Source organism: Equus przewalskii, chromosome 19 (assembly GCF_037783145.1).
Source record: "Equus przewalskii isolate Varuska chromosome 19, EquPr2, whole genome shotgun sequence".
In the NCBI taxonomy this organism is placed as follows: Eukaryota; Metazoa; Chordata; class Mammalia; order Perissodactyla; family Equidae; genus Equus; species Equus przewalskii.
Genome location: NC_091849.1, coordinates 37,707,511 through 37,723,646, shown reverse-complemented (window position 1 = coordinate 37,723,646; position 16,136 = coordinate 37,707,511). Strand labels below are relative to the sequence as shown.

The 16,136-nt window shown below is 50.9% G+C and overlaps 1 protein-coding gene across 7 annotated transcripts in view; it reads left to right on the top strand.

Annotated features, from left to right (window-relative positions):
* The window catches only part of MDGA1 (MAM domain containing glycosylphosphatidylinositol anchor 1), a 61,091-nt gene that overhangs the window by 20,228 nt on the left and 24,727 nt on the right, over nt 1-16,136 (top strand). For all 7 annotated transcript variants that reach the window (XM_070584529.1, XM_070584531.1, XM_070584532.1 and 4 more), the window contains exons 2-3: nt 10,369-10,508; nt 15,032-15,206. In XM_070584529.1, coding sequence (XP_070440630.1) covers nt 10,369-10,508; nt 15,032-15,206 — 315 coding nt within the window. The remainder of the gene's footprint in view (nt 1-10,368; nt 10,509-15,031; nt 15,207-16,136) is intronic.

Here is a 16,136-nt window from a genome sequence, read left to right as displayed (position 1 = left end):
GTGCGCTGTGCTTGGTGGATTCCATTCCATTCTTACTATATTTAACAACCACAATGGGGAGCCCTCTTCTGCCCATTTTACAGTCAGGAAACTGAGGCTCTGGACTGGAGGGTTAAATGATTTGCCCCAGGCCACACGGCAGTTACTGCAACAGCCTGGATGAGAACCCCATGCCCAGGGCTGTGTCTACTCCAGCCCTGCTCCTCCCCTGGGCTTGGGTCGATAGGTATGCTTTGGTGCGTGGGGGTTTGGTCGTATCTAGTGTCTGGGCTGCTGCTGAGGCCCAGGACCAAGTGAACTGCAGTGAGGGGGTCCCCAGGACTGGCAGAGCTTGGTGCGGCAGGGTAGCTGGGACCCAGGCAGCAAACTTTTATATGAGTAACCCCGTATCATGGGTCCCACATCCCTGGGCCAGGCAGGCTCAGGTCCTGGATTCCAGAAGCCATACTCTGCCCTGATGGGTGGCAGCCTCTCTTTCCTGCCATCATCCTGTGTGTTCTCTTGGGGAGATCTTTCCTTCCAGTGATTACTTCTTTCAGCCCACCTTGGTGTTCTGGTCTCTCAGGATTACGGCTCTTGGCATCCTCCTGAAGGAGACTTCCTCATTCGCTTTCACATTTCCCTCCTACAGGCCCTCAGAATAGGTTCCCGAAGGGTCCTGGGCTATATTAGCAAGTGGAAAGGGAACTGAAATTCATTGAGCACCTGCTAGATACTAGACCTTGTGCTGTGTACCCAGTGTGCATGATCTCATTTAATCCTCACAACCCAGAAGTTATTTCCACCAGAGCCTGAGATATAATATTATCCCCACTTTGCATATGAAGAAACTGAGGCTTCAAGATGTTAAAAAAACCTTCCCAAGGTCACAGAGTCATGAGGTGAGAGAGACAGCCCTACCTCCTGCCCCTCATACCACACCTCTGGGCAGCCCTCAGACCTGCATTTACAGCTTCCCATCAAGCAGTGCCAGCTTGAGGCAGGTGCCTTTCCGCTGTCTTCTCTGAGCGTCCTACCTACGCTGGTTAGAGCTGCCCGAGGTTGCCTCATTGTTGAGACTTTTGATTCTGGTGTTCTGGGACCTACCAGGGAGAAAGTCTCTTTATAGCTCCCCCAGGGGACCTCAGAGTCCTCATTTAGAGGGCTTCCCCAGTGGCCTGCCCCGACATCCCAGAGTTCCCTAAGTGGTATGCAGATTGAACTTCCACCGATACACAGACAATGAAGATTCTAAGAACATAACCTGGCACTCTCAAAACCTGAGTGCCTTCTGATGAGGCCAGGATGTGGGCGCAGTGGTGCCGAACATTCCAGAGACTTTGGCACAGATGGACGGGCCACCACTTTCAGCAGAGGAGAGCTGTCAGGAGTGCCAGGCTCACCCAGAAGCATCAGGCTCTGAAAACAGTACCAGATCCTGAAAACAGGAGCAGGCTCTGCAAACGGTACCAGGGCCTGCAAACAGGAGCAGGCTTTGCAAACAGTACCAGGCCCTTTGAACAGGAGCAGGCTTTGCAAATGGTACCAGGCCCTGCAAACAGGAGCAGGCTTTGCAAATGGTACAAGATCCTGCAAACAGGAGCAGGCCATGCAAGCGGTGTCAGGTATCTCCTGACTATGATAGCGGAACTTGTTTTTATGCTCAGTCATGGTGATAGGGTGGCAGCCTGTGCACTGATCCTTTCAGCTGTGGCTGCTCTCCAGATCCAGTGACAGCATCTTGTACTTGGAGGTCAGAGACACATACTCTCGGGTTGGGGAGAGATTTTTGCAGCCCAAGAGGAGGTCGGCTGAATATGGGTTTGGTTTTGATGGGCGAAAATGAGCTTGCGGTGGAGAGCAGGCTCTAATGCGGTCTGCAGCAAGGCGAGTGCCGAGGTTCTTCGTGGAGGAGGGCTACGCCTTATTTGGCTCTGCATCTCAGCACTGAGGGCAGGACATTTCACACGATGGGTGCTCGGGAAATGTTGCAGAAGGAACCAATGAATCAATGGCACGTTAGCCAGCGATTGTGTGCCCTCTGAAGGATTGGGAGGCCAGGGAGCCAGAGGGAGGATGGGGAGGGAATCAGTTTGGACCGAGGCCTAATGACCTGAGAGAATGACCAGGAGTGGACAGGGCAGAGTATGGGGTGCTTCCTCTCGAGATGACCAGCACAAAGGCGAGGCCAGAGGAGATGGTGCGGGGTGGTGGGACTGCTTCAAACTGGTTTTCCCAGCATAGAATTGGAGGCTCTGCCAGACTTGGAGCACTCCTGAGAAGGCACCCGGTTCACCCCCCGCTAGTGGGGAACAGAGGACAGGCTTGAGCCAGCTCCACAGACAGCCCGGGCTGCGGGAGGGCAGGGCACACCCCCGCTGTGGAGAGCACAGAAGGGCAGGGTTAATGTCCCTGAGGGGTCTGTGTTCGAGTGGCCTGCGGTCTGCAGGAGGGGCACGGCAGCCCTGGCAGAGGGAGGCCCAGGTGGAGCCGGCCAGGCGCCCGCCCCAGGAGCCTCCACCCAGACCCCAGCCGCCATTCTCTGAGCAGCTAATTAAAAGGGAAAAGCCTGTTACTATTTCAGCACTGTTAACTTCGGTAAATTATTAAGTGTCCATTTGCATTACATGCATAAAAGGATCGATAAACATGTGCATACCAGGAGCTGGGAGGGCGAGGGAGAGAGAGTTTCTAAGGATGCAGCGCGGGACCCGCCCAGCCAGCAGCTCAGAGACTGTGTCCTGCAGCCTGAGCGCCGAGTCCTCACTGTGCCAGGCACTCAGGGACTGGAGATGCATGGGGCTTAGGACAAAAGTCAGAGTCAGACAGACTCCAACCTGCAGGGCATCCTGGGGGAAATTTCTTAACCTTGCTGAGCCTCAGCTTCCTCATCTGACAAATGGGAACAATAATAGGCTTGTTGTGAGCAATAAATAGTAGATATAAAGCACTCAATACGATGCTGGCACAGAGTAAATTGTTACTGTTATGTACGTATTTTTATGTCATTGTGATATTACATGGGCTGGGGGCAGACCTGAGACATAACTCCAGCTCCCGGCAATCCCTCCCTGCTTCCTTCCAGCCTCTCAGCAGCCCTTTATAGGCATCATTCTTATCCTAGCTCTTCCAGACTGTACACATCCCTAGCACAGGGCCTGGGTGCCATAGCTCTCTGTACCCCCAACACCAAGCGCAACACCTCACACTCGTAAGGTTTGTTGAATGACTGTCTGATGAAAGTCAGGACTAGAACACAGATCCTGATTCCATAGTGCCTGGCCCAGAATACTCAGTGATGCTTGTGGGAGGCTGTTAGGGTGGTGAGACTTGCCCTGCCATCTGGTAACTGGGCAGTTAGACCAACTCCAGGCGGGGTAGTCTGCAGCCCCCCTTCTCCTTTGCTCTCCTTGCCCTCCTCCCACTCTGCTCTGTTTGGAAGTTCCTGCAGCCTGCAGACACACACACTTCCCCTGAAAGAGTCAGAAACAGGAAGCAGGACAACAGCCCCAACTTGACTATGACCTTTTAAAATGTGGCTTGGGAAGGAAAACTGATGGGGCTTTAAATTAAGGTTTTCCATTCATTTTGCTGTCTGCCTGCCTTCTTTGGCTCCACATCCTCCTGTGGCATCCTTGTGCGTTTGACAGCATCCCCTACCCCTGGACTAGCAGCTGAGGAGGAAATTTTCTTATGGGAACTCAGACAGGGAGGAAATTCTCTTACGGGGAATGGGGGTCCTTGATGAAATTCCCCTCTGGGTTCCAGGGAGAATTCTCTCCGAAGCCCACTGGGTAAGTTGGAATTTGCCTTAACATGAGTCCTTGAGAGTTTGTGGCTTCCTCACTGGGCCTGCTGGGTGCTGACAGCCCCACCCCCACCTACAATTTGGAGTGTACACTTTTTGGGGAAGAAGAGAGCGAGCTGCCAGGCCAGAAGCATTCTGCCAGGGACGCACTATTTCTGCCTCAGCTGTCCTTACAATGCTGCCCCACAGGGGACAGCTCTCATGCCACTTGGCCGTTCTCAGACTATTCTCTGACTCCACGGCTGTTAGTTTTCTACTGAGCTTTGGATCAGCATTTCTCCGCTTCTTTCACACAACACTTTTGTCTCTCAAGATGTTAAGAGAAACTCTGAAGAAAGGGCTTTATGGCCAAATACATTTGCAAAACACTGGATTAAGTCAAGTTACATAGGTATATTTACTGCAGGACTTTTCAGAGCCTTTAATAATATCCTCTTGTGTGCTGAGACTCTCTGAGAAAGAGAGGGAAGATGCAGCATCCTTGCCTGGCAGTGGACTGCCGATGAACACTTTGTGGCATGCAGGCTGGGAGACACTGTTCTCCTTTTCCATGGGGATTTGTTGATAGCGCTCGGGAGAGGGAAATAGGAAAAGTTGCATAGACCAGAGGCAGGAAAATATACTGGGTTCCAAAATCCTGTCCTGTTTTCCTTCCACGAATGTGGTGTCCAGCAAAGATGATCATATCCAGCGGTGCCTCTGAAATTCCCAGCGAGCTTGTTGTAAACACAAGCTGAGGCCCGCCCCTGAAGAGTCAGGGCTGGTGGGTGTGTGCGGGCCTGGGAATCTGCATTGCAACAGGTTCCCCCGGTGACTCCGGGTGGCGGTGAGGGTGTCCGTGGAGGACTGGGACAGTGAGCTGAGTTCCAGGCTAGCAGGCGGCCCAGCTCTGCTTCTGTCCTGTGTCAGGAAGCGACCTGGACAGGACTTTTCCTCCAGGCTTCAGGGTCCTTCTCTGCCAACGGAGGCTGAGCAACACTTGCCCTTTCTGCCTCAGAACTGCGGCAAGGAGCCTGGAAATAGACAGTGGGCCCCAGGAACGCACCACCCTCACCATCTGTGGCGGATGAGCAGGGGCCTTTCATGCAAAGGGCTGGCAGACCCCCCGGGGAGGTGGGTTTCTGAGAGGAGCGCCGGGTCACTTGTTGAGGTTGCTTACTGTGTAGCAGACTCTGTCTTAAACACTTTACAGGAGTGTATTGATTCCTCACAAAATCCTCATTTTACAAAAGAGAAAACTAAGGCTTGATAAATAAAAATGGCAAGCAATAGCATATATTGGAGAATGTGAGGAAGCCATTTGGTATAAACCTAATTCGGCCTGACCTTGTCTTTCCAAAAGGGCCTGACCGTGGCTGTTGAGCATGCACTGTATATCTGCTTTAGATATTCCCTATGGCAAGAACAAAGGTCCTTGAGATAAAGGTGCAACTTCCCTCCCCGTCCCAACGTTGGCATTCCCTTAAGGATTAAGCATCTTTCCTTAGGCTAGGAACTGATTGCTGCGCTCACTTGTGACCACCCAGCTCAAGACAATAGACTTGCCTCCTGCTACGCCCTCTGAGAGAGCAGACCACTACCTGCTGTGTCCATCAAGTCCTGTGCCGACAGGGCAATCTTGTGACTATTGTGGGAGGGACATTTCAGTCACATGTGAAACAGCCTGTTTGGGGGTATATAATCACTCTGTATACCTCACTTCCTTAGTGCCCTTTCTTCCTTTGGGAAGAAAGGCCCTGGGCGGTGGTCCTCAGATTTCAGCTCAGAATAAACTCACCCAAATTTTCATTTATAGATTGGTTATGGATTATTTTCATAGACAGGCTTAAGTAACTTGCTGAATGTCACAATGTGACTTGCTGAGAGCTAAGGGTGCTGGTATGGAATGAGGGATGCTCAGAAAAGCGCTCCATCCCTCTCCCCATTTTCCAGCTCCTCTGAAGCCCTCCACAGCCCTCAACATGGATTTTGAACATATTCATAAAACATCCCTACCGGTTTAATGTCTCCTTGGAATGTCTCCACCCCTGGGATATAGAGGGGGCCACAGAGGGTGGTCTCCTGTCCTCATCTCTTGCTCCTATATGATTAAATATCTCAGGAGCTGTCATTTATTAAGAGAGCATATACCCATACCGTATGGTCAGATGTTTTACATATATTGTCTTAAACCCTCACACCAGCCCTGAGAGAAGGCATTATTGTTCTCATTTTACAAGTGAAGAGGCTGAGGCTCAGAGAGGTTAAGTAACTTGTGCACTGTCGCCCAGCTAGTGGGTAAAGAGCCAGGCATTAGTCTCAGATCGTCTGCTCTTGCCATCTCTCTAAAGCAGATCTCTCCTCGGCCCACTGTTCCTTGTCACATTTCTCTGCTTAGAGTCGTCTCAGCTCTTACCACATGCTGGAACCATCCCGTTCATGTCTGTTTGCTTGTTTGCCATCCGCGTCCCCAACAATGCTCTTTCAGAGCCAGTCCTGGTTTGCTTTTCATGACAGTCTCTCCAGCACCCAGCACAGCGGCCGGCTCGAAGCGTTTGTTGTTTGACAGACTGAGTGAAGGGATTATGTCGTGGTGCCTCTTGACACAGACCCCAGCGGGGTTGCCTTGGGAATGAGAAGATGCCCCTGCTGGCAGTGCCCTCCTGGTGTGTGTGGAGTGGGGGGCCGAGGTTCAGTGGGACAGAGCTCCTCTGGAGGCCTGTGACTTGGTGGGGTCTCTGTTGGTTCAGGGTCAGAAACATGGTTCCAGTCATGCCAGGAGTGGGCAGAGCGGGGGAGGCTGACTCACGTTAGTGAAATTCAATGGAGGGTGATGTGCAAATTGAAATGCCAAGGCCAAGGGGGCCTGGGCGCCTTGCTGCCAGCCAGCGCTTGCTCCAGAAGGAAAATTGACACCTGGAGGAAGTCAGCCATGGGAAGAGGTTCATCAAATAGGAGTCAGAGTAAAGGGAGTGGGTCATCGTAGTGTTTACTGTCATCAGAGGAAACTGGATAACCTCCGTGGACCATGTCATCAAGGAGGGGTGGATGATCGTTTTTTTAATTGAAGTGTAACTTAGATACCGTAAAGTCTTAAGCAAATAACTTGATGCATTTTTACATATATATCCACCCATATAACCACCACTCAGGTTACTTCCCAGAAACTTCTCTTGTGCTCTTCCCAGTAAGCAATCCCCCACCCCCACTCAAGGGCAACCACTGTTTAGATCTCGGTTACTGTAAGATTGGTTTTTCTAGTTTTGAATTTCAAATATATGAAATCATGCACTATTTACTCTTTTCTGTCTGAGTTCTTTCACTCAAATTGTGCCTGTGCAATTCAACAGTGTCGCTGTGTCTATCAGTAGTTCATTTTTTTTACTTTTGTGTAATGTTCTATTGTATGAATATACCAGAATTTATTTACCCATGCTACTCTTTTTTTTTTTTTTTGAGTGAGGAAGAGTGGCCCTTAGCTAACATCTGTTGCCAATCTCTCTCTTTTTTTTTTTGCTCAAGGAAGATTGTTGCTGAGCTAACATCTGTGGCAGTCTTCCTCTATTTTGTATGTGGGATGCCACCACAGCGTGGCTCAACGAGTGGTGCTAGGTTCGCACCCGGGATCCGAAACTGTGAACCTCGAGCTGCTGAAGCAGAGTGCATGAACTTAACCACTACACCACCATGCTGGCCCCTACCCATACTACTGTCGATGGACATGTGGGTTGTTTCTTGTTTTTAGCTATAATGAATAAAGCTGCTATGAATATTCTTGGACCTATTGTTTGGCTGTCATAGGCACTCATTTCTGTTGGGAACACATCCAGGAGTGGAATTGCTGCGTCATGGGGTACACAGGACTAGATATTGCCAAAATCTCTTCCACAGTGGTTCTATCATTTTAGAGTTGGATAGTCTTAATAGTTAATGTCATCAAAGGGAGTTGGATAATCTTAATGATGTCATCATCCATGACGCCCACTCATAGTCCCATCTCCAGCAAGGAAATGTACCTGGCCGATGGCCAGAGGCCGTGTGTCTGCTGGCTGGGCCCCATCTTTTCTGGCCTGTGCTGGCCGGGCCCTGAGAAATTCCAGCTCTCCAGCTCTTTTCAATATTCCTTATCAGTCACCAAAGCTTCTGTCATTACAATACCGCCTGGCTACGGGCAAGCCACAGTGTCCAAGATTACAGCTTATCTTCCATTGGAGCCTGTGAAATCAATGTCTTCCTTGTTGAGAAGCACCCCAGGTCTCTTGCAGACATCCATGCGGCCTCCTGGCTTATCAGCAACTGGCATGTACGTCATGCATTGCTGGGTTGTTTCCTGAGGACCTTGTCCACAGATAGCTATCTCTTCCATGCTATAGTGATGTTCATGCATTTTCATTGCAGGGGGTGACAGTTTCAGACCTATTCCCCAGATTCTAGGGTGCATCTGATATAGGGACTATGTGCTGATTACAAAATTTATAGAAAGTGAGTTGAAAAAGACCTCAGAGGTCATCTAATTCACTCCCCTCTTATGGGCAGGGAAACTGAGGCCCATGAGGTCTGACTCGCCCAAAGTCGCATACCTGGTCTCCTGACAACTAGCCTAGGTTCATTCCTCCATGGAAGCTGAGCAGGCAGGATGGTCACCTGGACACTCAGACTCTGAGTTGGTGGCAGCTGCCACTGTTTGCAGAACCTGCTGCTGTTTGCAGAGACTTTCAGAGCTGAACATGGCCAGTGTCACTCCTAATTGCTGCCTCACCAGCTGCTCCACCTGCAGCCGAGCTACCTCCCTGGACAAACCTCTGTCGTTAGTTCATGGCTGTCCCATCGGTGTTGGCTGGAGCGACTCTGTGAAGCTGTTACTTGTGGCCACTGCAGACCACATCAGAGTTCTACTAAGAACCTCTCATTGATCTGGGGTTATCGTCACATCCACACTCATGAGTGCTCACGGGTGGCAGCATTCTCTCCATTTTAGAGATGAGAAAACGAGGGTCCAAAGATCACTAGTGTTCTTTGAGGCCTGGTTCAAACGCTGCCTCTTCCATAGAGCCTTCTGTGCATGTCCCTCTATCAGACAGTGCTGTCTCTCTCCTCTGACCTCCTAGCACCTCCTATGCCTCTCCTATGATACCCAGCAACTTCACCATGGGATATTCTTATGAATTCATTTATTCAGTGTTCACTGAGTGCTTGCTATATTCGAGGTCTTGTGCTGGGGATACCAAGACGAAGCTCACGGTCTGGCAGGCAGATAGATAAGAATCTGAATTTGGTGGACACACAGATTGATGCTTTGTTGTTGCGCTGGGGGACTGACGGATACAGAAGGAGGGAAGGAGCCGGTCAATCATAGGATGCTTCCTGGAGGAAGTTACACATTTTATGTACAGCTTTTATCTCACCTCTGTGTGCCTCTTTTGGGCAAGGACTCTCTTTTCACCCCCTTGCGTCCCTCACGCCCTGGATTAGCTCTCCCATCTCCGCTCTCTCCACCCTCAGCTGTGAGCAGACAGATGTGACCTTGGGAGCCTTGCCCTCCTTCCCAGAGCCCAAGCTTTGGCAGGCTGGGAGCTGGTTTGCCTTGCGGACACTGAGAGAGGGGCTGTGAACTTTTCCAGTTCAGTCATTTCCCCTTTGGGTCCCCCTGGCCATGTCTTAGCTCTAGTTCCCCGCTCCTGGGCACTCTGAGAGAGGGCAAGGAGGGGCCACAGTCTTTTGAGAGCTTCTAGGCCCCTGGTGAGACCTTCTGTCTCTTGGAGAAGAGGCTGGCACAGGCTCAGGGAGCAGTGAGGGAAAAGTGGTAGGCCCTTGGGTGAGGGGAATGTGCAGTCTGTGAGGTCGGAGGCTATCTCTCTAAAAGTAGAGCCTGGGGTGGTTGGGGTCGGGATGCAGTTCAGGCAAGTGATTTGCTGAGAAAATGCTCACAGGAGAAACTGTAAGGAGAAGCAGCTGGGCAAAAATGTGGTTCAGTTGACTTAGCCTCAGCCTGTTCCCAGGGGGCTCTGGATTGTGGACAGCACCACAGTCATCCCACTTTGCTGCAAGGGAGCTGGGCATTTGCACTATGTCCATCAGTCATGGGGGGGAGGTGCGTTTTGGGGATGGGGGTGACCTCCTAAGCATTTCTGACCCAGGCAGCTCCCACTGGCTACGGGTACTTCCCTGGGAAGGTGAGCTCTGTGCACCTAGCAGCTAACACCCACAGCAGCTGGTGGATGGATGCATCTGCCGGCTATGGGTTGCTGGGTGGAGCGCCAGCAGCCTCCATGACAGGGGGCTGCTAAGACAGTGATGCTCGCTGAGTGAGAACCAGTGCACACAGATTACAAAGCCCCTCACACGCATCAGCTCATTGAAGAGCACAGGTCTCTTGCAAGGTGGGTTGGATGGGGAGGAATTGCCCCTTTTCTGGGTCCTCAATCCTTCTGCTTCTGGCCTGGGGCCCTGGGAGGATTCTTTCTTGAACTCAAGGGAGTCAGCCCTCTGAGGAATAGTCTGGGGAGGTCTGGGTTGACCCCTCTCCCTAATACATCAGGAGGGAGCCTGAGACCCCCTCAGGCCTTGATGCTTCTTGTCTAAACCAGCCTCCTCTCCCACAGCTCCAGCCCAAGCTCAGATCGTACACGCCGGCCAGGCATGTGTGGTGAAAGAGGACAACATCAGCGAACGTGTCTATACCATCCGGGAGGGGGACACCCTCGTGCTGCAGTGCCTTGTCACCGGGCACCCTCGGCCCCAGGTAAGCGCCCACCCTGGCCTTGTGTGGGCCCCCCCCCGCTCCCTCTCCACCCAACTCTGGGATCAGAGCCTGAGAAGAGGCAGGAGGAGCTGGGACGAGAGGCAGATGGTAGAAAGTAAACAGAAGCTAGGAGACTGGGGCTGAGGAACAGCTGGAAAATGAACTCTGCGGGGAAGGGATGGAGGCTGTGCACTCATTCACCTGAAAACATTGACGGCTGAGGGGAAAAACTGAATGTCAGTTGTTCAGTTCCACTCCATTCCACGTATCTGTTGAGCAGACACTTCTTCAGATGCACCTTCAACCACCGCCTGAGGGCGGACTGTGTGCCAAGCACCATGCTAGCTACTTTCTCCAGTGTTTTCTTTTCAGATCCTCATCACCATGCTCTGAGGAAGGCATTAGGGCCTCCACATTACAGCCGAGGAAACTGAGGCTCAGGGAGTTGGGTGGACCCCCAAGGTCACACAGCTCTTGGGAGGGTGGAAGCAGAATTTGAATCCAGAACCAGTGTTCTTTGTAGCTCGGCTCGCTTCCTTCCAGGGTATCAGTCTTTGGGTTAGGGCTCCAGGACTTACCAATAAAATCTAATACAATCTCTACCCCAGGAGGCTTCAGGTAGGCAAGCCCCACACTCCTGAGGTTAAAAGACTCAAAGCAATTAGGAAGCAACAGAAGATGAGTCTTTGGAAGTGCCAGGTGACTTTGGTCCCAGAGCAAGTGTGTGGTTCGGGCAGGAAGTCTGGGCAGTTATCACTGAGAGCTGATGAGACGAGGCGGGAGAAGGTGGGCTGGAGGGGTGGCAGAATTTGCTGGTGAGCCGCTATGACCTTTAAGAATGGCAGAAAAGGTTTCGATTGGTTCCTAGGAAAGACAGTGAAAGGCGAAATCCTTTTTTCGGGATAATTTTGGGAACGGGGACAGCTTTAATAGGTTTGGCTGTGAGACAAGCAGAAAGACAAGGAAACCCCTAAAGACTCTTTCAACCTAAACTATTATCACTGCTTGCTCCTTCTCAAAGGCTTGTTTAGAAGTGAAAACAATTCTGGTCTTCAGGTTGACATTCATATCAGGTTTGACTATTAGGATGGTCCTCCCTAACGCCAGGGAGGCAGCTGAGCCACCTCTCCCTAAGGCTGCACTGGCCATGTGTGTCCTCTTGAGCATCGCATGTATGAGCCATTTGGGGCTGTGGCTATGTGTACACACACCCATTTTTCTATTTCCAGCCATGGTTTCATTTTCTTCCTGCTACCCAGGCTCAAACCCTTGGGCTCAGATTTGACTCCGTCCCATCTCTTCCCCACTTCTAGCCAGCCTCGGAGGACTTTCTTTTTATGTCTTTTGCATGGATCTTCTCCTTCTATTCCTCATTAGCCCTCCAGGTCAGATCTTCAGTTCTATTCCTTGGACCACTGCATTAGACTGCAACTGGTCTCCCTTTCTCACACATCTCCCCCTCCAACCCATTCCTGTACCTTGCTCCCTGTACCATCATCCTCAAACTGGCTACATCATATCACTCCCCTGCTCAGAAACCTTCGATGGCTCCCCATTACCTCCCAGACCTCGCCCCCACCTTCCTTTCCTGTCTGATCTCTCACTGCCATCCTCCTCACACCCTGTGCTCCAGTTGAACCTGCTCAAGTGCACCCTGTTCATTCCTGCTTCAGCCACTGCTGCTCACCTCTCCTGAAATGCCACCTACCTCCTTTTTTGCTCATATCATGACAACAAATATTTATTGAGCACCTACTGGGTTCCAAGCACTGTGATGGGTCCTGAGCATACAGCTACAGTTCTCGTTGTCATGGAGTATCCAGTCTAGTCGGGGAGCAGGGAAGTAGCATCTCATGGCCCACTTTGTGGTCAGGATGGGGGACTGCATAGGCATGGACTTTCCCACTGCAAACAACTAGCAAGAGAGAGGAAATCTCGAGGGCCCAAATGAAGAAGGAATCTATAGCAATGGCGCTGAGGAGAAGTGGAAGAACCTGGTCCTTGGAGGGGCTTTGGCTGCATACTCACGTCATAGTTAGTAGTATTAACATACACGTGGGGGTATGAGTTGAGGCCACAGGTCCATCTATGGCTGGGAACTGCAATTGGACTCTATACCTACAGCTGGAAGCTTGACAGAAGTGGCACTATCTATGAATGGGGACCAGAAGATCTCTGTCCCACAGCCCAGAGTCTCAGCGGAGAGCAGACTCTGCTTCATGGTGTGGGCACAGAGTACCTATGAGTGAGCATAACCGTAAGCCTATCTAAGTCTTGCGCTGTCCAAGTGGTGAGGAAGCCTTAAGCTGAGAAGCTAGTATAAAAGCTGGTTTGAACCTGTGAACCCATGTATCTTAGGCATGGGAAACCATAAAGCTATACCACAGACAGGCCTGTTAGGGCCAAGTGGGACTTCTATGGAAGATAATTCCCAGTGAATACAAGCCTGTGGAATAAAATTTTAAAATACATTTAAAAATGCAGTGCCAGGAGAGCCAGTCCATAGACCCAAATAACTGAACAATTTACATCTGAGGAAACAGACATAATAGAGCAATCTGAAAGGATCTTTAAAATAAATATGTTTAAAATGTTTAAAAAGATAATGGAAGGAATAGAATCCCTAAGACAGGAGCTTATACAATCTGATCAGTTAGATACAGAAAAAAGTAAATACAAATTTTAGAAATAAAAATAATACAGTCTTTTGAAAAATTTGGCCTCAATACTGTAGAGACAGCTAAAGAGAAAATTAGTGAATTGGATGATAGGTCTGAGGAAATGAGCCACAATGCAGTCTGAAGAAGACAGAGATGGCAAATGTGAAAAGGAAGTTGGGAGATGTGGAGGATAGAAGGAGAAGCTACAAAATAAATGTAGGCATTCTAGAAGGCCAGACTAGAGAAAACAGAGGAGGCAATATTTACAGAGATAAAGGCTGAGAATTTTGTAGAATTGAAGAAACGTGCGAACCCTCAGATGGATAAAACAGACCAAGTCCTAAGCAGTTTGTAAACAAACCCCATCTAGATAAATCATGGTAGAACTGCAAAATGTCAAGTGTGAAAAGAGAAAATATTTTCTTGGCCTTGTTCTCTCTCCAAAGCACCCTCTGATCTAAGTATGAATTGCCTAAAACTGCCCATGGCCTTCCCCACATTTTGTAACTTCTAAGTCCATGAGGGTAGAGTTCAGGATGGCGAGGGGATGAGAGCCGTAACAGTAAGGCCTAAAGTGGCTGCTCCCTGCATGAGAAGTCAGCCCTTTCACCCACTTCCCCCCAAGCTTGTTGTTTCTCTGGCTTAGTCACCAGGATCAGGGGCCTTGCCGTGTCTCAGTAATAAGCAGTCCTCCTCAACTGTAAGATGGGAGCTTCCCTACCCCATCTGCCAGTCCTTAAGACTTGATAATCTGGAACTGATCCATTTTTCTCAAACCTCTAGTATTTCAAGTAGCAGCCCCAGTTTCTGGTGTGATCCTTGACAGCTTCCCATAATCTAAGGCAATGTTAATAATAAGAGAAATTTGTTGAATGCTTTGCACACTTTGTTTCTAAACCTCACAGTGACTCTGCAAAGTGGGTATTACGCTGTATAATGGAGTTATCTAGTGCCGCATAGCAAATGCCCCAAAACTTAGGGGCTTAAAACAGCAAACACTTAGTGTCTCACAGTTCCCGTGGGACAGGAATCCGGGAGCAGCTCACCTGGTTCTAGCTCGGGGTCTCTCAAGGCTGCAGTCATTTAGGACCGACTGGGGCTGGAGGATCCCCTTCCAAGCTAACTCTGTGGCTGTGGACTTGAGGCTTCTCTTCCTCCCCTGTGACCTCCCCATAGGGCTGCTCATGACATGACCACTGGCTTTCCCCAGAGCGAGTGGTCGGAGAAAGCAACCAAGATGGAAATCACAGTCTTTTATAACCTGATCTTGGAAGTGAGAAACCATCACTCCCGCCATAGTCTATTGGTCACACAGACCATCCCTAGTACAAAGTGGGAGGGGAATACAGAAAGGTGCGAATACCAGGAGACTAGCAACCGTGCAGACCTCTTTCACAGATGAGAAATCTGAAGCTGAGAGATGAGTAAGCTGCCCAAGGCCACTAACCAGTCAGTGGAATAACAGAACAATGTTCTCAAATTTGTAGTCTTCCAGGCATTTAGTATATATGCATTTAATCCTCCCAGTAGCCCAACGAGGAGGGTAATATTCTCCACTTTACGGCCAAGGAAAGGAAGGCAACAGAGGCTGGGTAACTCGCCCACAAATCCATGCTCTTAACCACTGCGCCATACTGCCTTATTTAAGCCCCTCCGTCTGACTCCAGGCTCTTCGCTGAGACATCCTACCCGGTCCGAGCATTCCCACGAGTCTGTCTGGGTTAGTTTCCTAGGTCTGTGTACGCCCCACGTGTGCTCGTGATAAACTATGTGTGTAGGAGGGGAGGCGCAGTTGCAGGGCCCTTCAGCCCGGAGGCCCCCACCCTCTGCCGCGTCTGACTCTGCCCCTCCTGGCTGGCCCAGGTGCGGTGGACCAAGACTGCGGGCAGCGCGTCTGACAAGTTCCAGGAGACGTCGGTGTTCAACGAGACTCTGCGCATCGAGCGCATCGCGCGCACCCAGGGCGGCCGCTACTACTGCAAGGCCGAGAACGGCGTGGGCGTGCCCGCAATCAAGTCCATCCGCGTGGACGTGCAGTGTGAGTCATTGCCCTCCCAGGGCGACCCCCGGCGGGGAGCTCAGGATGGGAAGGCAGAGTGAGGGCGGGGTCAGGATGGAGAAGCGACACTGCCCGGGAGGGGAACAGTAGAGACCTTCTGTCCTCTGGACTAGAGAGGCATGTCTGCTGTTCCTCCAGTGCGTACCACCCGTTGCCATTCATACATTCCCATCTGTAATCCCGTATGAACCTTGCAACACCCCTGTAAAGTGGTCAGGGAAGGCAGGGCGGGTTGGACTGTACCCATTCCACAGATGAAGACACCGAGGTACTGAAGGCTTGTGACTTGCTCACCTGCCTAGGTCTCTTGGTTCTGGTCCACTGCGCTTCCCATAGTACCTGCTGTCTTTGCTTTTGTCCCAGGGGCAGCTCTGAAACATCCCTCCCCTACCACCTGCAGGACCAAGCACCCTCAGCCCTTGCTGATGGTTGAATGGGAAGCCCCTAGTCCCTCCTGCCCTGAACACCAAGAGGCTATTTCCCTGCTTGCCACCACCTCTGTGCCCATCCAAACTGACCTATGTACCCAGAAGCTGTGGGGCTAGGCCCAGGGGCCTGTCTGACACCATCTTAATGTCTACAATGAACCTACCTGTTAAATATGCTGCACACCCCTCAAGTGAGACCCGATAGAGTGATGAGCGATGGAACCCCCAGACCCTCTCTTCTGTCCCCCATCAGCCACGCAGGGGCCTGCCAAACCCTGGGGCTGAGGGTCATTGCTCAAGTTATTGGTGCTGGCAGGGCTGGCAGGCAGGGTGTGGGCTTCACCAGTGCCCCACCTCCACCCAGGGTCTTGGTTATGACTTCTATCCAGGTGGGCTTTGGGAGGACCAAATAATGGAATGTTGGGACATCCATTGTGGGATGTTAGAATGTAGATGTTGATGCCTTTGGTTCACAACCCTG